This window comes from Strix aluco, chromosome 3 (genome assembly GCF_031877795.1).
Source record: "Strix aluco isolate bStrAlu1 chromosome 3, bStrAlu1.hap1, whole genome shotgun sequence".
Lineage (NCBI taxonomy): Eukaryota > Metazoa > Chordata > Aves > Strigiformes > Strigidae > Strix > Strix aluco.
The window spans coordinates 40162972-40187140 of record NC_133933.1 but is presented as its reverse complement, the minus strand read 5'-3'; the positions used below and the strand labels follow the sequence as shown (position 1 = coordinate 40187140).

At 43.5% G+C, this 24169-nt stretch overlaps 1 protein-coding gene across 6 annotated transcripts in view; it reads left to right on the top strand.

Annotated features, from left to right (window-relative positions):
* The first annotated feature begins 1135 nt into the window (after window positions 1-1135).
* LTBP1 (latent transforming growth factor beta binding protein 1) overlaps window positions 1136-24169 on the top strand; it is a 213228-nt gene continuing 190194 nt past the window's right edge. For 5 of the 6 annotated variants that reach the window (XM_074818242.1, XM_074818241.1, XM_074818238.1 and 2 more), the window contains exons 1-2: window positions 2320-2369; window positions 15139-15424. In XM_074818242.1, the coding sequence (XP_074674343.1) occupies window positions 15171-15424 (254 nt within the window). In that variant the 5' untranslated portion in view covers window positions 2320-2369; window positions 15139-15170. Of the gene's footprint in view, window positions 1591-2298; window positions 2370-15138; window positions 15425-24169 lie in introns of those variants that run through there. The other variant, XM_074818245.1, reaches the window with a different exon arrangement.

Below are 24169 nucleotides of genomic sequence, written 5' to 3'. Positions count from 1 at the left end.
ACACACTGGAGGAAAACGTAGGCAGTTTTGCTTATATATTAATTCCAAGTACAATTGTGGTTTGTAGTTTGTTCTTTAGGAATACATACTCCTTTACAAACATAAAGAAAAACAGGAAGGTACATGGTCCCTCCTAATCCTGTTAGGATTTCTGCGAAGAGCAATCTCAAACCTCTGGCTCTCACCAGGCGGAGACTGAGGAATGTGCTTACCTTTAACGCGTGCAAGTGCTTTCACTGAGTTCCTGCCTACAAAGTGCAGCATGTATATAAAGCTTTTGGGGGTTTAGAGCCTTGCCGCCATTAAAACGGCGCAGAACTGCTCAGCTATTGCCAAGGTGCAGGTATGCCACCCCAGCAGCTCGGGATAGCTACGGCGCCGGTGCCGCAGGCAGACGGCAAGTTAGCGCCCGTAAGTTAAAATACGTATTGCTGGGGGCTTGCTTAGCGGCGCAGGCTCTGCCGCAGGCTCCGATCGCCCCGCTCGGCGCCGGGACCCCCGCGGCCCCCCCGCTCGCCGTCCCCGTCCCTGTCACCTGGCCCCGGCCCCCCACGCCCCGGGAGCGCCGCCTGACGTCACGGCGGCCCCAGATTGGCTGCGCGGGGCCGGCACCGGGGCACCCCCCCCCGCCGCCCCCCGCCCCTCCCGCACACACTCACTCGCGGAGAAACTTAAAAAGAGGGTGGGTTGGGGTTTTTTTTTTCACCTCGGACTGGCTTAAGGACCGTTTCTTACACACGCCCGCAGACCCCTGGCAGCTCCGGGAACCGAAACATCTGCTCTCCATTGCGACCACCCCCCTCCGGCAGACACCCTTCCCCTGCTGCTGCTCCTCCTCCCTTCCCGCTCCGGCTCCGGCTCGCACTCGCCGCTTCCTTTCTTCCAACGATGTTTTCCTGCTCCGCGGGGCGACGTCGTTGCTGAACTTTTCTACCAGTTTGGGGGGCGGGTGGGAGGACCCTGAGGCTTTTTTCCTTCCCCCCCCACAGAGCAGGTTGGGGGGCAGCGAGCGGAGGAAGGATCCGCACCCCGGGCGCGGGGCGCACCCAGGCACACACACCCCCACCCCCCCCCCCCCCGCCTTTGCGCCGGGGCTCCGCGAAGCTCGGCGGCTGCGGGGGCTCCCGCTGTGGAAATGGCTCGGATCAGATGGGGCTTCCTCCTCCTCCTCGCTGCCTGTGCACTTTTGTCACCAGCGCTCGCTGCCTCCGAAAAGGGCAGGCTGAGGAGGATCACCTACGTCCTGCAGCCCGGCCGGGGGGGCTCCTCTGGCAGCCGGCAGCAGCGCCCGGCCCCCCTCGGGGGGGAGCAGCAGCAGCACCAGCGCACGTTTAACGTACAGCTGAACGCCCGCTACAGCGGCGGCGGCACCCTGGAGCGGACCCGGCGGATGAGCAAGCCGGGAGGTGCGGGCGTCCAGCTCCGCTTGGGCCCCGCCGGGCAGGTCCACCCCAACTCCGCCGCTCACGCCGCCTCCTTCGCCAAGCCGGCCCGCTTCGGGCCGCGGCCCAAGCCGCCGCCGGGCCCCCACGGCAACAGCAGCGCCGGCCTGCCCCTCCGCCAGAAGCACCAGCTGCCGCCGCTGCCGGGGTAAGGCGCCCTCCCGCGCGTCCCCGCTCCCCAGCACGGCTGAGGCCCCCACACCACCCCGAGCATCTTCGTCGCGGCCGCTGTCGCCTCCCCTTGGGGGGAGGGGGGGCGCTCGCCGTGCGCCTGGGGCCACCGCGGCGTTACCTGCCTGCCGCCGGTGCCCGGCTGGCTGCAAACCCGCCATGGGCGCGTAACGGCCCCCCCCTCTTCCCGGTTTTTTCGCCGCTTTCAGCTGAGGCCGGGCCCGGGGTCAGCTCCCCCCACCCCGTCCCGCCCAGGAGGTCGCGGCGGGTCCCGTGGGGCCGCGCCCGGGCTGAGGCGTCGAGCGCGCGAGGAGCCCCGCAGCCGCCGCCCGCCTCTCCCTCGGTCCTGCCGCTGCGGCGGCGGGGGGGGCCCGGCCCGGCGCGGCCATGCCGGGGGCGAGCCGCGGCCCCCGCCTTTGTCGTTTGCGTCCCTGAGAGCAGTGCTCGGGGTGCCCGGCCGTGCCGGCCCTCCCGGGAGGCGCCGGCCCGCTCTGCCAGTCGGAACCGGCGCCGGGCGAGGAGTTTCCTCAGACGCTCTTCGGGACGTTTAATTCTTCCCGCCTTTTCTCGCCCCGGCCCAGCGCCCGCCCCGCGGCCCGGCTGGGGATGGGGAGCGGGGCCGGCCGCCGCCGCGGTGCCGGGGGGGGCCCCGCCGGACCCTCGCCCTTCTTTGCTGTTCCCGCAGGGTCAATGTCTGCGGGGGGCAGTGCTGCCACGGCTGGAGCAAGGCCACGGGCTCCCAGCGGTGCATCAAACGTGAGTAACCATGTGGGTCGGGGGGGGGGACCGCGCTGCGGTGGGTGCCGGGGGGAGCTGTGGGGACCGCGCTGTCATCGGGCGAGGCGGTGGACGCCGACATCGGCGGTGGGCGAAGAGGTGCCGGCTGAGCTACAGATGCCACCTGCGCCCCAGCAGCGCGGTTAACCAGCGCGCTTGGTCGAGCCCTTCTCCCCGCAGCATCGTGGTGCGGTGGCAGTTGCAACACTTCGCTTTTCATCCCCAAATCCCTGCTTGCTAACCTTCAGCTTCGCTAAAAGATGAACAGCGGGTGCCTCTTACGTTTATTCTCAGCACAGATAGTGGCATTTTTGGAGAGAGCTTTGCAGAGGTTATTTTTTGTGGGGAGGAAAACCATGTTAATGCTTGGGTGGTGGGAGTTTTTTCTGAACAGGGGGCTTAATAGGGTAAGAGCCTGCCAGAGGAGCACAGGTTGGGAGCAAGAATTGCCGTCTACCCTCGCTGTCCCTTCACCAGCTGCCCACGTGATGATGCTGTGCTTAGGGCATGGAATTTTTGAAGCCTTGAACAAGGCAAAAGAAGTGGGTTTGGAAAAGAGGGATGTACCTTTACTAGGAGATCTAGAAACACAAAATACATCCATAAAATAACCTGATTGAGTCAATGCTATTATGCTTACGTTGCCCTTTCTAATCTGAAAGAGGAAGACTCTGCTAATTTAGGCAGGATTCAGGATGACTGCAGATGACTAAACTGGAGTGATGTTGCCATGAGGTCATGGAAGACTGGAATGACATACCTCTTCAGGAAACCCCTTTAGGTGTCAGCGAGATTGGGTAGATCTTGGAACATCAGCTTTAGTTCAGCAGTACAGACTTCTGTCCCTGAGAGAGTTGGAGTAAACAGTGCTTTCAACGTGCAAACTCTGTTTGGGGTTTTTTATAGTGGCTTTTGTCCCTGTGTGAGATTTTTCACAATAGGGAGCAATCACATTTGTAATCCTCAGTAAGGTCAAGTACCTTTGACCTGCATGGAGCTGTTGCTAAGAAGCAAAGGCTATTGCAGTAGGCTGTTAAAGACAAAACTTCACAATTTTCCTGACCAATTTAGAAATACTTTTAAGAGTCTTCTAAATTAACATTTTCATTTTAAAATACATGCTGCTGTGTTAGGTTAGTCACCTTTTTTGCTTAACACATGTTGCAAGTACTAGAATTACTTCCTTTAGTTTACAGTGTTTGAGATGCTATTTTGAGGCTTATTGCAGACTTTAATAAACTCCTACCTTAGCTGAAAGACTAATCAAAGTGAAAAAAAACTGTTAGTTTTTTATTTAATCTGATTAAATTATTTCAACTGCTATTGTCAACCAATTTTATTTTCACTATTTTGAACAAAACCCAAATAATTTTCCTTTCCGTGGCTCTTCCTCTGTCTTCTAGTAACTTTTAATTCCAGATGACTTTAATCCATCGTTTTAAACTTTTGTTTATAAATTAAGTGGTTTGCTTTCTGTCCTTTAAGCTCCATCTTTTTGATTTCTCCCATTATCATTCAACTGTTGTCTCCTTTTTCTCTCTTTTTTTTTTTATTCCTTTCTGGTTTTAGCGTCTTCAATAAGGATTAAGTCAGGGAATTACAATTTTATGGGATAGCTATGTAGAATTTCATTGAAATCCTTGAATTACTTGGTTCATTCATATAGTTATTGGAGGAATGGAGTAGCAGAGAAAGAATTAAAAGAAAGGGGGGGGGTGTTTCCCTTTGACCTTTCTTTCTCATTTTGTGTCTCCAGTATTGGGCTCTCCTTAGAATTAAATATTTTTGCTGCCTGCTCTGATGCTACTCTGATACCTCCTAGCAGTGGTATAATACACGTGGCTTGGATCTTCTTGATTTTACCCCGCTCTTGGCAATCCAAGGGAAGCACTAAATGTACTGAAATTGTCTGGTTTGTAACTTAGGCAGGCCATGAGATAGCACTGACTTGATTTAACTGTGGAAGATTAGTCTCACAGTCATAAAAGCCAGATAGCTCCTTTTCTTGAACTTCCCAAAGTTCCTTTCAGAAGAACAGAAACCCTATAACTGAACAAAAGTTAACCCCTTTTTTTCCTGTAGAAATAAGTGATTTTTAAATTCAGACAGTGGACTCTCATTTGTTTTTGAGTGGATTATTGCAGTTGGGGATTAGTTGTGCCACAGATGCAGGCACACCTGAGCTGACTTCATGCAGAGTCAGTCTGGATCTGTCAGGGTTTATTAGCTCAGGCTCAGTATCACTTTAATAAGCTATTTGGCCTCTAGGGCCAGTTTATATTCTTTTGCATGGTGCAAAGCCTGAGCTAATAAACCCCAGACCCATACTGGCTTTTTCCAGAGCCAAGTTCCATTTGTCTACATCGTGCTTCCAGAACCAGAGTGCTGAGAGCCAGCTCTGATCAGTGAGGCTTATTAGCTCAGGTGTAATCCCAGGTTGGAATGAGCACCATGTGTTTCTGTTTTGCTGCACCTGTGTGGATAAGCCTGCCTGTAACCCACAGAAAGAGGAGTTGAAGGGAGGGGGTATGATCTTGCAGCCCAGGCTATATTAATCATCCCTCCTGCTTTGTTGCACGTTGTGGTGGTCACTAGCCCTGCTTTTCCACACATGGGGCTATGGCTGAGGTTGCTGTTTCCTTGGGTGACTTCCATCCCAGGCGGGTGTCAGGCTGGCTGGGAGCAGTGGCAGCTGCATCGCGTTTCCCTCAGTAGCAGCAACAGGGGGTATCTGAAATGTTTCTGTGCGGGTCAGAGGGCAGCACCTGTACAGAAGAGGCAAGTGGACTTTTCAAGTCCTTTTTCTAAATTTTAGTTTGAAGCTGACTTGCCTGTTGTGTTTATAGTATTTGTGTTCCCTTGGAAGCCTTACTGTGTGTCCTCAGAAGGTCAGCTTCTGTTTCCCTGTTAAGTACCTGTATGAGAATGTCCACCGTATCTGATTTTAGGCATATAGGCTTTTCCCCTCTGTGCCTAATATTAAGTTTTGCATTGTAAAGCTTTATCTTAGGAACTTCTTTTTCAAACTTGGTGTGACTTTGTTTATGAAGAACTGCATCATTCTAATTAAAAGATGAAATCATAAAGCTCAGCATTAGAAGTATCCAGAATTGCTTTATGCTGAGAGAATGACGGCTAATAATCAGAAATGACCTTTTTGAAGTGTTCAGAACATCCATCTTTGGGTAAAGACAAAGGTGGGAAAAATTCAACCACAGCAATAAACACCTTTGAAAGTTATAAGCACGTGAAAGGGTTTATGACAAAGATTGTCTTCTAGTCATAGTTATCGTAGGTTATAATCTGTGTAAGCACAATAATAAGATACCACCAAGGCTGGAGACATCATGTTTTGTTAGCACTTGTTGCATTACCAAATCCTTATACAAACATTAATTATCTCTATAACATGGCTGTAAGGCAAGTAGAACCTTAAGTGTGGGTTTTTTGTTATTTATTTCACTTATGGAAATTGAACCATAGGTTAAATGCAGCCTTGGACAAGTTAGAACATCTGATTGGAAGGCCTAAGATGGAAATTAGGAGTTCCTGCCTCTCAGCTGCATGTTTATCCTATTGAAGCCTGTTGTCTCCTACTTTGTTACTTGCTGCTGAATTTCTGTTAATACTACTTCCTACAAAATATGCTCTTCTGTTTCTTCTGGTTTTGTTTTCTTTTTCTTAATGATTACAAGGAGCTGTTTTTCGTGTTGGAAAGTCAAGAAAGAAATTACTATTGTACACAGGATCTGATATCTTATAAAAGAAATAAATTAAATGACCTTATTGTAATAGTAGATCCCTTCTAAAACATAATAATATGTTTTGTCTGGAGTATTAATACCAGTTGTTTGTGAGTGTTCTAAGTGTAAACTGGATAGTTTAAAAAACAGCATTGCCTGGAGGAATTCTAACTTCCACTAACATGAGAATTAACTAATGCTAGTGGGAAGGAAAGAGTTGTCTGTTAATGACATACTGAAGCATGAGCTGTTTATTGCAGAGGTATAAGAAAGGTTCATAGGCCAAACGGGTGAGGAAGTGGATTTTGCAGGATTATGTTTAGCATAAATTTCAAATAGGGAGAGGAGTTACTGTTTGTGTAGATGTAGAACCCACATGCACCATTATTGTCAATTAAGAGAAAAAGGCTCTTGTGTCATTGTTAGCTGAAGGCGTATGTGTGCATGCATGTATTCCACATGTGAGTCCAAGGTGAGGATTCTGGAGCTGGAACAGGACTGGATTCTTTGAGTTTGGTCATGAAGTTCTTTCCTGTCTGTCGTGTGCTCACGCACCTTGGAAAGGTCATCAGAAAATAAGTGGTCTGTTGTCTTTTTTGTATTAAGAGATTATCTTGTTAATTCTCTTGTCTTTTGAAAGACTTCTCGACTCAACGTTAAATAAATGCGCTACAGATGAACAAGGTTTAATTTATCTTTCAGAATAAGAAAATATGCAACAGTAGAGTCTTCCTGCTGGAGAAAGAGACTAGAAAGTTGTGCTAATACTTGCCAAGAAGGGTCCCCTTTGTTCAGTTCCTGAATCTGCACGGCCTCTGCTTGTGTATTGCTGTTTAGTTTGAGCCATCTGATCCCTGACCCTCGAGCTATATTAGTTGCTATTGCTGAGTTAGCACACTACAGCTTTGTGTCTGCTTCAGGACAAGGGCACTTCACAGTGTGACTACTCGACCCCCACTTGTCCAAGACCTGGATGGAGCACACCCTAGGTTGCTTCTAGCTTGTGCTCCTGAATTTTCTTGGGGAAGGTGAGGGAAAGGTTGCATGCTTAGGTCTTGTTATGATACTGGTTAGGATCCAGACCTGGAAGCTTGGAAGCACACATGGGTCCCCCGGTTTAGATGTAAAACCCTGTACCACTAAATGTTTTAATATTGGTTGCTCGGAATCTATTCTTTTTCTGTCTTCAGTTCAGCTCTTGGAAATGGTGGTATCCAGGAGAGCTGTACTTCTGATCATTGGAACTGAGTACTTCAATGTTTGCAGCTGTTCTTCATGGAGGTTTTCTGGTTAGAAATGATTCCTGAAGCTTGTGCTTAATCAGTTTTGTGGCTTTGTGTTTTACCAAGTTCTGTTTATTTCCATTGTGTATACAAAGCCTAACTATAACATACTCTCCCCAAATGTTTCTTTTCATTCTAAGACCATCATCTCAGTAAAAGCAGTATCAATCTCTTTCAAGTTACGTCTAAATCAAAATTAGATGTCTCAATTTTAGAGACAACTACTTTGGCCCCACGTAGCTGACCTATACATTAGTCCTTTTTAATCTACTCTTTGATGTTTTTAAACATTTCAGAGTTGAAAAACTGAAAGCCATTACTTGAGTAGCTTGGTTTTGCCTCTGCTGTGCTTGCTACTCTAATATGTAACTAAAACTTTTAAATTTCATATACGAGTAATAGATTGGCTTTTGTAGTGGGAAGGCTTTTGTTAGCTCTCAGAAGTGGTTCTACTCTTTATTTTTTTACCTACTGTCCTTAGGAAGCAGGGAGAATGAGACTATCTAGATTCTTCTAATCTTTGGCTTTGTCTGCTTTAGTGTTGACTAACAGGAGCAGATATATAGACTAAAGCCTTTGGTTTTGATGACCTGAGGCTCATGGTACGCATGTTTCAGGGCTTAGTGTTTTATTTTGGACTAGGTGTAGTCTGGTCTTATGGAATGAATGCCAATACGAGGCTGAAATACATTAGGTGCATTCTTGGAGTGTTCATGTTTTAGGTTTAGTTTTTTATTATTTCAGATTTTTTTTTTTTCCTCTGCATCTGAAATAAGTACAGTGCATGTGCCTTAAGATGGCCCCACAACACGAACCAAACCTTGGTGAGTGTGATTGACAAGATACTCTTCAAGAGAGAATCCTGACCTGAGCTAAAGCAGTAAGGCAGACTTTGAGCACAGTGTCCATCTGCTGGCCATCAATGGCAGACAGCCTCCCTCCCTGTGAGGGGAGGCAGTAAGAGCTGTGAGAAGATGGGGAGCTGTTAGCTGCTGCTTGCCGTACAGATGTGACCATGCAGTTGCCACATTCCAGTGAGGAAACATAAGTCCACAATTAGTATGAGGTGAAAACTACCCAGTCTTTTCTTTGTGAGCCTTTTGGGACTCTACTGGAAACAAGTGAGGTTATAATGATACATAGTCTCTATTTCATACAAATACTACATATGTGTATAGATTTAAAACAAAACAAAAAAACCTTAAAAGAAACTTCTCAAGATGTTGTGCTTCTGCACTGAAGCAGACAACAGATCAGTAGCGAACTCATTCAGCACATTGAAGCAGTTGGTGTTAACAAAAGCAGCAGGACATATAGTAAAGTTGTGGTAAATCTACAGTGCATAAAAAGTCTTGAACACTTCTGTTAATATAGTATCAGAAGGAATCCAGAAGTGTGGGGTTTTCTTCTTTTTTTCCTCTTTCAGATCTGTTGGCTATTTGTTTTCGATGGGTAATCTAGAAGTGGTGTAGAAAGCTGTGTAGGTGCTGGGGGAAGCTGTGGTTCATCCAGCCATTGCAGAGTGTTCTCCTGGTTCTGCATGTGTGCAGAAACAAAATGACGTGTTGACAGTGAAGTGATACTTTGATATTTAAAATAGTAGTCTTGCACCTCTCTTTGTATGGCTGCTCTTCCTGAGCTTGGAGAAGGGAAAAGCTGGAGGCAGGCTGTGCTCCCCTCCTTCCTCTCCAGCAAAGTGAGAGAGCAGGGCAAAACAGCTGTGCATATGGGATCAGCGAGCCTCGAGCCTCACAGCCTTTGGGAGAGCAGGGCTGTAGTGGGGGGTGGGCTTCTGCACTCTGCAGGACCTCAAGAAGGTGGGTGCAGCACCTCTAACAATACCCTTCTTTGCAGCCTCCAACGTGAAGCGCTGCTTGTACCAACTGATCCTGCCATAAAGCAAGCTTGGATTGCCAGGGAGCTACAGGGTTAGTGGAGGGTGGATGGAGAGGGGCACATACCTCCCTCAGCTGGCTCCTTGGTCAAATACTGCAGTACTGGGTGTTAGCAGATGGTGGTTCAGGTTGTCAAGTGAGTCTGTGTTCTGTAACTAACATGGACTGATACTAAGTTGGGTTTGAGGTTTTTGCTTTAGTTTTTTTGTTCTGCTTTTAAAAGCACCAATACTTGACTTGCGTAGCCTAATTTATTCCTAGAAAACAGGTCCTCTCCATTGACTACAGAAAGAAAGCAGAGCTTTAGCATCTCTCTGCATTTCTGATGCACACAGAAGGGGAACAAGGATTTTACGTATTAGCAAGGCAAGATTTTCATTTAAATGCACAACTAAAAATAATTCTGCTTGGCCATGTTATTTTTTGTGAGATGCAGATAGTCATCCCTGCATAAACCTAGAGTTTGATAAAGGGGGATTGTTTTGTGTCCTCTGGCCAGATTTGTTTTTTCATAATTCAAATCAGGTATTTTAGTATCTATAGATGGCAGTTTAGGTCTGGATTTTCAAAGCAGCTCAACTAAATAGTGAATTCTTGTTGAGAATTGGTTGTATTTAGGAAAAAACTTTGTTGTTCTTAGCATTTTAATTATTATTATTAATAGTCTTTTCTCTGGAATTTCTTTTCTGTAACACTTCAGTTGTCTGAGTCCTGCATCCAGTTAAAGATTTTCAATTGTCTCTTTACTGAGTATCTCTTAGTTTGTTCATTTTCCTGTGTGTTTCTGACAAAGTATTTTGCAACAGAATGAATAAGCACTGTAATGAGAAAGGTTAAGAGAATTAAAAGGATTGCATGCTGGAGTGTTAACCACTCCAGCAAACAAGAACAGCATGTAACATGTGAATCTGCTGATTTCCTTGGCTTAGTCTATTCTGTAGTGAATGATGGGTTTTTTTATACTGAAATGATAGAAGGATCTATAGCATGTGAAATGTTTCTACTGATAGAATTATGATCTCATATAATTAAACACTTTAAAATACCTCCCAGATTGTGCACTCTTAAGTATTTATGCTATATACACTCCAGTAAACACAACATGAATGAAAATGCCAAGTATCAAACGGCATGTTATATTCTTATGACTGATAAAATAATGCACCCTATTGCTAAAGTTAGGCTTTTGAAGTATTTACGTTGTTAAATTCTGATAAATTGTAACATTTAGAGATAATACTATGAAGATATATAGAAAATAATCTCAATAAAAGATGTTATGTTGTCATTAGGTTAGGCAAGGAACTCTGTGACTTTTGTTTGTTTTAAAAGAAATATGTATGCCAAAAGCATTGTTTTTTTGTTTCCCTCCTTTCTTGGAGGTCATGTTTACGTAGCCGTCCACGTCAGTGTGGGACTGTGTCAGATGTTTTGAAGTGGACCAGTGAAGAATTCCAGCAGTGACACATGCTTTTATTTGAAGTATATTTAGGGAAAGAATTCCCTAAGACCGTATAGTTATGATAAAAACAAAGTTTCTGTGTAGGGGAGACACAGATGGTTGTAATACTTCCTCCGTTAGTAGTGTCAATGTCATATAGGTTTTCTGCCATTAATGCTATTTCTGATTATTTAAGTAATTTCAAATTTTTTTTATCAAATGGTCTTATAACATGGTTGTGTCACCCTTGGTCACAAATTCCGCTCCCCCATCCTCAGTGAATATGTGCAACTGTTGGATATATTTCTGGTAAAATTCAACTTTTGAAAACTGTTTGGAGAGAGATATGCAGATGGAGAACTAGATCCTGAGACAAGCATTAGATGGTGAACACCAAGTATTCCTTCAGTTGGCTTTGGGCTTCTAGTCTCACCAGTGTTGCATCCTCAGTCCTGACAATGACTTAAAAGACTTAAAATGGTATCCAGAATAAAAGTGTAAAAGTGGTGAGCAAATCAGTAGGGCAATTTGGAGAACAGGAAACTATTATAAACTTTGCTTTTCTCCAGGATGTCGGCACCATATTCAGATTTTTCTGAGGGAAACTGGAATATGCCTCTTTCCTTTCAGAACCCACAATTTGTTGCTCTCCAGAGAAAGTGCTTCACTGCTTTTCTTTTGGAATCGGTGGGAGATCATCACTCTGTCTTTCAACACAGCAGGAGTTAAAGGTGCCTTTGTGTCACAACTTTTTGTTTAGGATGCGCACTCAACCAAGATGAGCTAGCTTTGGTTTGGTTTCCTTGTGTGCTTGAGGAAAAGAAATCTTGAATTAATGAAGTAAGACAGTATTTACTATGCTTTTAACGATATTCCTGTTGCATGTAAAAGATCTTGAAATTTTTGCTCTAAGAACAGATACATTCATGTCACAGTGTTGTTTTTTCCCCTTTCTTTAAACTTGATGCATGCATCACTTCTCAACCATTTTATGCTGGAATCTGAAACAGCCCCACACTTAATTCTCTTTCCAATTACTACATTTTTTATTATTTGCTGCCTAGCATGTGTTTTGTCTGATAGGATTTACGCACTTCTATGAGAGAAGTTGATATATGCTGTGCCAATGTGCGCAGTGATGAAATTTGTTGGAAGTCAGTGCATTCTGCTTAAACTGATGCTTGACTGTGTGTGGTTAAGGGGGGGTGGGGAGGGGGGGAAGGTATGTTAAATTTTATGTGGCAACAGAAAGGAAAAATCTAGTGGACGGACTCACTAGAAATAACACAAAACTCACAATGCTGTTTGTAGTGTAATCATTGTATCAAAGGATTAGAAATTCAGGAATGACATTGAAAAATTGTTGTGGATATTTAAGTACTAACCGACAGCTGTTGTTTGATAAAAGGAGATGCTTAAAGGTGGAGCTGAGGCTAAAAGGTTAGAAACTTGGGTGCAGGAAACTTTTGGGAAATCTGTTTATTGTGAGCTTGTTGCTGAAAAGTACATTTTTGTGAATTTCAATTCTCCATGTGATCTAGAGACACAGGGAAATAAACTTGTAAATGAGATGTTACTGTTTGAAGAAGGTAGTTGTGAATCGAGGTAAAATCAAAGTGGTTAGCATAGGAATCAGATCTTAATGATATTAATTCAAGAATTATCAGGAATTTAATGTAGAAGTTTTTTCACGACAAGTGAAGTTAGTTGTACCTATATCTTGAGCCTTTTGAAAGGTCTGAAAAAAGTTTTTAGATAAACTTCTTCAATATACGATAACTTATGCTTACTGATTTAATATAATACATACTAAATTAAGCATAATTTAAAACAGAAGTACATTCTATATATGTAGAAGTTTTAAAATATTTACATATTTAAAAACTGTTATAAATTTTTATTTTTAGGTCTTGTTCCTGCAAATATTTATATGCTCTTTAACCAGAATAACATGCACACATGGACTGAAAAGCGCGTATGTGTAGCTCAGTCACAAACTGATATACAGATGTGTTGGAAGGGGTGTGTTTGAACCTAATGGTAATGTTAGTATTTTATACCTGCTGTTCTGAAAGAATGTCATAAATACAGCCATATCAGGCCTGATATGCGTCCCTCTAACTCAGTATTCTGTCTGTGACGGTGGTGAGCAGTAGTTAGTTAGGGAAAGATGCTTAAAAAGGATGAACATGTTGGGATACAGCCACAGATATGCTTTCAGCTTTTTGTGATTTAGGTACTTCCAAAGCAAATGTGACACCGTGGCTTTATTTTTAGTAGATACAGATTGCATGGTCTTAAAACACAAAAACCAACCCAAAACAACCCCATGTTCCTTCACCACACTTCTGGAAAGTGAGGGGAGGTTGGTTATGTTGTCTATGTCTGCCCTTCCAGCATGGCCAACTTCCTTGGCACAGCAAGTTTTTGATGCTGAAACGACCAGGTTCAAAAAGCAGATCAGTGAACTGACAGAAAAATCTGAGGGTTATCTAACACAAAAACAGCACTCTTGCTCAGGAAGTCGCTGCGCCTCTAATTCTTGAAGGCGGCAGCAGTACAAACTTATACTGCTTCTCACCCTGTCCTTAAGCATCCACCTTAGTAATGGAGAGAGGAGACTGGACTGAGTGGATCTTTGATCTGACCCACTAAGCCTAGTCTCGGTATTTGCATCTTTACCAAGCTTCGTTTTGAATTTCCAGTCATGACACACTTGAATTGAATAGGATCAAGTCTGTTGCCTTTAACAGGAGTATATTGGCCCACTTTTCAGTTTTAAACTTAATACTTCCATGTTCCAGTTTTTGGAAGCTTAGCTTTGTGGAAAATAATGGTGTTTTGAGTTAGATGTGCCATTATTGTTGTCTTCAAATGAAATAATTAGGTCATACATTTGGCACACTGCAGCTGTCTTGAACGTTTTTAAAACTAAACTGCTGTATTGTGTCAATTAAAACGTTCATTTTAATCCTTTCCTAAAAATGTGATCTTTTAGCCTGTTTTGTGATCTTCTGTTACACAACATTAATGAAGAACTTCAGTCAAAGCATGCATTCCGGTGAAGATCTAACGGATCAGTTTTTTAATCTGTTGTCACTGTAAACATGATTTGAGACAAACTGGGTCTTTTGTAACATAGTTGCTGGATCTACTGGTGCTTGTTTTGTTATAAGGCCAGCTAGGGTAATGCAGTTTGTCCTTCAGAGCTTCGTATGCTTTATGTGTATGTAAAGCTGGGAAACTTTCAGGGTTTACATTGCTGTCAGTGAACTAAGAATCTTCAAGTCGGCTTGGGTAAAAAAGATAAAGTAATTTCAAATCAGGCTCTATTTTCAGCTGCATAGTTTTAAATTCACTGAAACCTTATTACATTCAGTTTGATAAGTGAAAACTTAAGTTTTCTTAGCCTTATGAAGCACAGCTTTGGTTCTTAACTACAGGAAAAAGAGTTGCAGTTTTCTCAGGGTTGTCTTTTGTGCGTGTGTAAATTGTTATTTCACTTCTGAGAGTTAGGAGATACACGGTGATCGGTGTCCTAGCAGAATGGATATTTTGTTATATTGATTCTTGGGGTGGTCTTGTTAGTGTCTGTGTCTGATTTTTGTTTTTTTAAATAACTTGCTGAGAAAGTATGAACATTTTTTTAATGTTGTAAAGATGGGACTTCTGAAAATCCTGTTGGTTTTTTTTTTAACAGAAATTATGTGATCTTTTTCTAAACTGTCCCAACTGTGCCCTAACTGTTTCATTGTGATCTTTGCACATTTTCTACAGATGACCCGGATAATGGCATCACTGTTCTGGTCTTGGAGTCTTTCCAAAGCCAATAAAACTTAATTAGGATTTAAGGGTCCTGAATCTATTTTCCAAAGATAGAATTAATTTCAGTCATATGCAAATAAGTGGATTTTTACTGTTCATAGCACAATCTAGGTCTTCAAAGCAAGGTGCAAGAAAGAGTTGGCTTGTATATTACAACATATGCTTGTTGTAAATCCCTTCTCAAGTTTACAGTGAAAGTGGTCTTCAGTCTTCCAGCAGTCAAAGAGAAAATATAGTCTCAGAAATAAACAGAAATGTAAGTAAACAAATGATTACCTTTTTGTTGCCAGGGAGATGCATAATATGCAAATAACCTAGTTCAGCTAAGTAGTATTGAAAAGGAAATATCTTGCTGAACAGCATATGGAAGGCGGAAGTACATGTGAGAAGAACCCCATATAAAGCTCATGTTAAAGTTGCAGGGCAATTCTGGTGCTTAGCAATGTTGTGCTCTCCTACTCCAATTAACATTAGCAATTAATGCCCTTTTTATTGCGGGGAGGGTTTGGATTTTCCTTCATGCTTTGTTTCACAGGTACTTTTCAAAATGTCTTTTCTTAGCTAACTGTGCACCACCGTGCCAAAATGGAGGGATGTGCCTTCGACCTCAGCTTTGTGTGTGTAAACCAGGAACAAAAGGCAATTCCTGTGAGGATATGGTCATGCAAGACACATCTTCCACTGGAGGCCGGAGCGCTGTTCCCCTGTGGCCCATACCCCAGCAGGCCGCCCAGCAGACCTTCTCTCAGAAGGTGCAGGTCCCACCAAAGGTTGGCCCTATGACTCAGATGGCATTCACCATCAAGCAGAAGCCTCCTGTTGGGTTACCTCAGCAAATGCAACCACAGTAAGTGTTTTCTTTGCTTTCAAAGAAGTCCAGTGTGTTAGATTTATAAAACATTGTTCCTTGCAAGTGTTTTCAAATAGTCATACTTGGAAACTTTCACAGATATTTTTTTTTTTTAAATGTGTTGTATTTTAACTGTCAGACTTCAGTGGATTTTTAAACTTCTACTACTTAGGAGCCAAATCTCCTTCCAGAACAGAATATCCCATAATATCAGTCAAGTTTATTTTCCTTAGAATGGCAATGCTGTACAAATTTCAAAGGAGTTATTCTTAATTTACACTAGTGACTTTTTGAGTTTAGTCTAGAACAGTCTGGCATGGAATTTCAACACCTCACATAACTGAGGAAAGTAAGATTCAGTGCTTGTGTTCCGGTTTCTTTCTTTCATTTGTGTTACACAATTTTAAAAAAAGAAAATGTATGGCTCTACTACAATTGATACTTCTGCTTGCTTGTGTTTGAGGTTTAGGATTGTATCTGCCTGTCATAGGTAGCCAGGAAACACTCCTGTTGGAGAATTTTTTCTCTGCCTCTTCAGTAGCTGTGACTTAGCCAGACTCTGATAATACTTTCATTAGTTTAAATACTTTAGGTGAGTTTGAAATTTCTCTAACTATAATTTGTTTTTATTAATGTGTCTGACCTTGACTTGTATCAGGACTGCATTTGATATGGGAGTTGAATGTGGACAGTTTTAGGTGTCCGCAGCAACTACTGCCCTTCCAGTTTCGGGTGAATTCAGTGACAAAAAGTGTTTCCATCCTATAACAGGTGTTGCTCAGGGTGCAGTCCATCTTGCTTCTAGCCTCCAGAGCAAGATAATCAGGACTCAGAAATAAACTGTATTTTCCCATACCCAGACTATAAAAATGAACCCAGAAGGGTTTGATTATAGAAGTCTGCACCTGAGAAGTTTTACACTCCTGACAACAAAGTACATCCTGCCACCCCTCGAGGCCACTGGGCACTGACAATGATCTTTGATGTTGTCTGGTAACCTCTTTACTGGGTTCTTAACCCTTCCAATCCTTTTATTGTTGTCCTAGTTCATCTAACTGTGGAGCCACAGGCACAGCTGGGTTCATACATGTCTTGTGTAATAGGAAGAGGAACTTACCTGAGTTTCCTTGGAGTTGTAAACCCTAAGCCAGTATGCTCTTTGAGAAAGGTAGAAGGTGGGGCAGGGTAGGCTTTAGGAACAAATATATCCACAGTCTTGAAGGACAAAGAAATTGCTACCCAGTTTCAATATTTTTATAGTACCCTGAGTCCAGTTTCATTCCTATCGGTGAAGCAAGGGTTATTCAAGTGACTAATATGAAGGGGGAATTACCGGTAAAATCAGCAGGCTTTTTTTCTGCTCCTTCCCATCCTCAGCACCTGGCTTCTCTGCTTAGCCCCACAAAGTGCAGTACAGCAAATCACTACAAAGAGGCCAGTCAATTCCTGTCTTCTCAGTACTGATTTCTGTAGAGTGTACTGTGTGTCTTTTTCTTTCTCCCTCCCTCCACACACAAGCGTTCCAAGGAATTCTTCTTCCTGTTGTGATAAAGGCTGTTTGTCCAAATTGGGTAGTAAAATATACTTAAAAAAAAAATAGAAAAGAATTAAGTTTGTTCTTGCCTGGAAAAAATCTGTCTTCCTCCAAGCACTCTGAAACTGTGCTTAGAAGGCTTGTGGCTGCCTCTAGAGAAGACTTATTTTCCATTATTCCTGGAAAAGCAGAGTCCAGGGATAAGGGGTTTTTTCTTGTATGAAGAAAGAAGGTGAAAAACTGATATTCTGTGCTGTTATGACAGTTGCCAGGCTATGATGCTCAAAGTGTTTCTAGAGGGCACCTACAGCATGTCATGCTTCACCAAAATCTCTGTTCCTGCTTCCATGAGACAGTATCCCAGATGTAGAGGAAGCAACTTCAGACTGACAAAAAACGTCATCTGCTATCCAAAGTGCCTTTGCATGCTTACATAAGCATTGTTAACCCAGGTGGGCTTTGTTGTTCATGGGACCCTTCTCAACCTAAGGATTTTCTCCTAGATCTAAAGAGACCTTTTCAGGAAGATAGGACTGTTAGTCTTTGAGATCCCATCAAGATAAATCCGTTTCAGTCAGCTTAATAATAGAGTGGGAAAATGGAAAACAGTCTTTAGAGTCATGAGAAAGCCAGCCTACAACCTTGGCAGGAGCCAGACATAGAAGCAGGAGATGAAGAGGAAATGGGGAAATGAGCTGTTTTCACAAACCAAAGCAGTCATATAAAGTGCCGCAGAAGATGGATGTTTAGATACAACTGTTGACATGAGTGCTAGCAGTAGTTCTCATGTAGACTATTAGAACAATTTACAGGGCTGAAAGATCCCCTGGGGTCAGGTCTCTACCACTAGCACAGAGCAAGTGGGCTAGTTCCTGCTTCGGGAAATTACAGGCCTGTCAGCTTGATGTCGGTGCCTGGGAAGCTGATGGAGCAGCTCATCCTGAGTACCATCACACAACACATGCGGGACAACCAGACGATTGGGCCCAGTCAGCATGCGTTTGTGAAAGGCAGGTCCTGCCTGACAAACCTGATCTCCTTCTACGACAGGGCGACCTGCTTATTGGATGAGGGAAAGGCTGTGGATGTAGTTTACCTTGACTTTAGTAAGGCCTTTGACACCGTTTCCCACAGCATTCTCCTGGTGAAACCGGCTGCCTGAGGCTTGGATGGGCACACGCTTTGTTGGTTAAAAAACTGGCTGGATGGCCGGGCCCAAAGAGTGGTGGTGAATGGAGTTAAATCCAGTTGACGGCCGGTCGCGACTGGTGTCCCCCAGGGCTCAGTTTTGGGGCCACTCCTGTTTAACATCTTTATTGATGACCTAGACGAGGGGATCGAGTGCACCCTCAGTAAGTTTGCAGATGACACCAAGTTGGGTGGGAGTGTTGATCTCCTCGAGGGTAGGGAGGCTCTGCAGAGAGACCTGGACAGGCTGGAGCGATGGGCTAAGGCCAACTGTAGGAGTTTCAATAAGGCCAAATGCCGGGTGCTGCACTTCAGCCACCACAACCCCCAGCAGCGCTACAGGCTTGGGGAGGAGTGGCTGGAGAGCTGCCAGTCAGAGAGGGACCTGGGGGTGTTGATTGACAGCCGGCTGAACATGAGCCAGCAGTGTGCCCAGGTGGCCAAGAAGGCCAATGGCATCCTGGCCTGTATCAGAAATAATGTGGCCAGCAAGGACAGGGAAGTGATCTTGCCCCTGTACTGGGCACTGGTGAGGCCGCACCTCGATTACTGTGTTCAGTTTTGGGCCCCTCACTACAAAAAGGACATTGAATTACTCGAGCATGTCCAGAGAAGGGCAACGAAGCTGGTGAAGGGTCTGGAGCACAGGTCGTATGAGGAGCGGCTGAGGGAACTGGGGTTGTTTAGTCTGGAGAAGAGGAGACTGAGGGGAGACCTCATCGCCCTCTACAGCTACCTGAAAGGAGGTTGCAGAGAGCTGGGGATGAGCCTCTTTAACCAAGTAACAAGCGATAGGACAAGAGGGAATGACCTCAAGTTGCACCAGGGAAGGTTTAGACTGGATATTAGGAAGCATTTCTTTACAGAACGGGTTGTTAGGCGTTGGAATGGGCTGCCCAGGGAGGTGGTGGAGTCCCCATCCCTGGAGGTGTTTAAGAGTCGGGTCGACATAGTGCTGAGGGATATGGTGTAGTTGGGAACTGTCAGTGCTAGGTTAATGGTTGGACTGGATGATCTTCGAGGTCCTTTCTAACCTAGATGATTCTGTGATTCAGTTCCTCTTCGAATGTCTTGTGATCTTGTGTGTTGTGTGAGGCTGCCCAGATATTTTTGGAATGGCTTTTTTCTGTTCCCACTCCTAGAAACATAGAGAAGTCTATGGCAGGAGTGGAATCATCCACTGTCAGTGCAGTTTGTGTGCTGATCTAGACACTACTGCTATGCAGAGCTGTCAAGGACTGGTGAGAGTCAGGGCAGAACCCAACCTGGAAACACCAAAATAAGCTCCTAGAGGAGGCTTGTCTCTACAGAGCTTCTGTTTTGCCATTCTCTGTCAATTTTTTGTTTTGTATATAAATGCAACTTTTCCAACTTCAGTCATTGAGATTTGTTCTTACATGTTTTCTTAGGATCATGGTGGCAATGATATGTAGGGAAGCAGGGACTTAATTTATTTCTTCCCAGAGATCTTTTTTTGAAGAATATGTTCTTCTGATTGAAGAACAGAAGGAAACCTGGAGAGAGATTAATTTCCTGGAATATCCTGGATTTAGAACACAGGCACTTAGCACTAGCAAAGTCTGTCATAGCCCTGGGCTGAAGATGGATACTATCAGGTACAAGGTCTCATCTTGGAAGAATGTTAACAGAAGATGTAGGTGGCTGTAATTGAAAACAAGTGGTGTCTCAGAAACAAAAATCTGCTTCTTATTGGAACCTGTTGGGAATTCTGATCTCAATAGCAGACATGCTTTGTGGTCCTTAATTCCTGTGATAGCTCTCCAGTAACTCTGGGTGTCCCTTTCACATCTTGTTCTCTCACTTGTTGGCAACAGTATAGCTCCAACAGCTTGATTTTCTGCATTTACCAGCTGTGGGAGCTGAAAAAAAAAAAATTTTTTTTTAAAGGCAACTTTCTAGTACAGTTTTGGAAATGGTCACCAGGAGGAGTACAGCATCAACCAGCTGGTCGTCAGTAATACACTGAAGTGTCAACAGCATTGCTCCTTCAGTCTCTTTTGGAGGCAGTTGATGAAATTTGAGTTTGTTTTTGTGTTGGGCAAAGCAAAGCTCATCAAAGGAGAGGTAGATGCACAGACTTTAGATAACAGATTTGGACTTACTGGTGTGTCTGCACCTAGAAATGTTTCCTAAGAGGTGCCTTCCAAACCTGTATGCCTGGATCACTGGGTCTAGTCCCATGCTATTACAGGCAGGCATACCACCTGCTAATTTTTGTGAACCTATCAACCTGTGTCCTAAAATTGTTTTTTCCTTCTGTTCAAGGATGTAGTACTTTTTCCAATGTTTTCCCAATCTTTACTAACTCATGTGAGATTAGTGTGAATTTGGGGGGAAAAAAAAAGAGAGAAGAATTGGACATGCTGTTGTGACCCCACTGAAATCAGCAATGTAGGACAGCTGTAACTGAAAATGGAATATGTTTATATAGTCTGCAATTGTAAGTTATATGTTTAAATTATATATGTAAAATATTGGTAAAGATTATTGACTTTGTGTTGTACAAACTCTTGACTGAGGTTTACTGCAAAATACAAGAGGCTGCTGTTTTAGCTATTTCCTGTCTTATGTACTAGTTCTTTTTTGTATCTTTGACTGTATGTAGAACATGTGGCTGTAAGATTGGTTTATGTGATGACTGACCAGGTGATGGTCTAAAAAAAGATTAGAGGAATGTTTTTGAAGGTTAATAGCTAGCGTGAGAGTAAATATTTCTGGAGGACATCCACTTTCATCACCATTATGATAGATTTTTGTACTAAAGTTGTACAGAGCAAGTGAAACTTCACTAATCTTCAGTTAGAAGGGCTCTGCACTTGAATTTAGCTGTGATGTCTGTTTAAAACATACTTTATGGAAGCTCTTGACAGAATATTAGAATTCCGTCCAAAAAAGACCGTGACTTTTTTTTAAAAAAAGCCAAACAAAAAGACCCAACACCACCATTTTTTTTAAGGAAAGCAAGGACTTAGGGGTCGTGTTGGTATTAGAAGCACAGAAAAACTTAGGTTGGAAGTAAAGGCAATCTGGTCCAATCCTCTACTTAAAGCAGGATCACCTATAAGAGGTTGCTTGGGGCTTTGTATGCTTGAGCTTTGGACATTTTCAAGGCTTCAGGATTGGAGATTGTCGTGATTTGAACTCTGCTGATAGCAAATCACCACATGGCCAGTCATTTACCTTCCTGCCCTCCCCCCCCCCCCCTCCGCCCCTGCCCCTGGTGAAATAGGGGAGGGACCAAAAAAAAAGAAATTTGTAGGTTGAATAAAAAAAAAATAGTAATAGTAACAAAACAATAGTAAGTCCAGATGGGTAATATACAATGCAGTTGCTCACTGACCAGTGACTGGTACACAGCCCGTCCCCAGCAGCAATCCCGACCACACCAAAAATCCCAACCAGAAACAGAAATGAGAGAGCACATGTCCCCTTATATACTGAGCATGATGTCACATGATATGGAATACTCCAATGACTGGTCCAGACCTGGCTCTCTAGCTGTGCTCCCTCTCAGTCCAGGCCGAAACCAGGACAGAGATCTCACAGTATCTCTGGGCTCCTGTTGCAGTGTTTGATCACCCTCAGGAAAAAAAAATATTTCTCCTGAAGTAGTTGAAATTTCCATTGTTGCGCATTGATTGTTACCCTTTGTCTTTTTGCTGTTTGTCCCTAAGAAGTCTGGCTCAGTCTTCTGGCTCAGTCTTCTCAATATATTCTTAAGAAGCAGTTGCGGATTGCAGCATCATCCCCTTGAGCTGTCTTTTCTTAGAGCTGAACAAAGTCACCTCCCTCAGTCTCTCCCCATATGGTATGTGCTCCAGTCCCTGACAGTCTTGGTGGCCCTCTGCTGGACTCACTCCACTGTGTCAGTATCTTTCTTGATATGGGGACACCATAACTGGATACAGTACTTGATACAGTAGTCTCCCAAGCGCCAGATAGAGGGAATAATCATTCCCTTGACCTGCTTGGCCATGCTGTTGCTAATGCAGCCCAATGTATGATTGGCATTCTTCATGCAGGGGCACACTGTCCACCAGGACCCCCAGATCACTTTTTGCAGAGCTGCTTTCTAGCTATTTCAGAGCCAAAACCTGCACTGTTGCACAGAGTTGCTCTGTCTCAGATACAGGACTTTGTGTTTGCCTTAGAACATCATAAGCCCATTTCTCCAGCCTGTCAAAATCCCTCAGGCCTTCAACCACTCCTCCAAATTGGAATTGTCTGTATAATTGCTGAGACGACATTTTCCCCTGCTCTGGGTCATTAATAAAGTTGTTGAACAATATTGGTCCCTGTATCAATCTCTAAGGAAAATAAATAGTTACCCACTTAACCTCCTGTGAGTTGGATTTTGTGTCACTGAATACCACCTATTTAGGCAGGCAGTTTTTGTACCCACTTTATAATCCGGTTATCTGTATTTCATTAGCTTTTACATAAGGAGACAACTCTGTCAAACACCTTGCTAAAGTCCAGGTTAAAAAGTTTCATCACACTCATGCACTAAAGCTAGTCATCTCCTCATAGAAATCAAACAAAACAAGCCAAAAAAACTTTAATCCAAGCTAAAACTAGAAAGTGTGTGATGACTTCTTAACTTTTGAAAGCTGTAGTTCAGTTGGTTTCATTCTCTGTTGGTGATACTCTTTCCCTTCAAAGCCAGGAACTTGTGTGATACACTGCCTTCTTTCTTCAGGAGGAGAGACCATCCCTTCTCTTAGGCTACACAGGGGAGCTGGAGCTGGAAGCAACTGAACTATAATTCAAGTGATGATATCTTGGAAAGCTAATATTTTTGATTCTAGGCAAAATGTTCCATATTAATATTCTAAGAAAAGAATGTCTAAATCCTGTGAGCTTGTGTCAACACCATGTGCTTTGCAACATCAGGGTGTTACTGCTTCTCAGGCTTCAAAACTTAACTCCAGTGGTCAGAGGTGAGGTTTTTTCAGCAGTTCTTGAGCCCACTGGTTTGTGTCAGAGAGATGGAAAACTGGCAGTCTGTCTGCAGTGTTAAGCTGATGACTGTATCCCTTCAGTATAGGCTTCTAACATGTAATGAACTCATGGTGTGCTTTTTTGCTGCTAGGTTCACTAGTGCAAGGTGGGTCCAGGGAGAATCAGGAAAGTTAATTTCCCATTGTGAGCTATTTGGGGTGGATTCTGAGGTGCCTTTGCACAATGCTTTCAACAAGAAACCTGCTGCAAGGAACTTTAGTGTACCCTATTATCCCTCAGGTTTTTGATTTCTTCCTAATAGACTTGAAAAGTTTTTATGGAGGTCATCCATATTGTCCTGTAAGGCACATTCCTTTTGAGAATGTCAGTGTAGCCTTCCTTCCCACAATCCCAGCAAGCTGAACACGCTCCACAAGATAAACTCAACTAACTTGTCATCAGGGCTTTTTTTTTTTTTTTGAGTGGTACTGGAATAACAGTAAAATAGAAACATGATGATTTAGGCATATTCCATGTATGTAGAAATAATTGCCTTTGCTTTTGAGGCATTGCTTTTCAGGAAAGCAAATTACTTCTAAAACTATACTGGTGCTTTCAGCTTAGTTGAAAAGAGGACTGTGGGCCGCCCTTCCAAACTATAGTATTTTTAATTTTTTTTTCTAGCTTAAAAAAAGTGTGCCAGGACATTTAGTGTTTGCATGGGGATGTGTAGTGAGAGCTTTGATGTGTTTTCCATGTTATTTGTTACTGTGTTGCGAACTGGTATGTTCTCTTCCAATGTGACGCTTCCAGTTTTATTTTTTTAAAATTGTACTACTATTGAAACTTTTACTGTTTATCGTCAAGGTATTATTTCAGGAGATATTGGGAAACACAAGAACTTCTTTCCAGTGGCTTGCTGGGGACCAAAGGAGCACAGCTTTTCATGGATAACATGACAGTGTGTTTTCAGCTTTAGGAAGGAGTATTTGTATTGTTAAAATTTGGTTTGACATGATGTTGTTGTCATGTGGTGGAAAGTCTTTCTAGGCATTCAG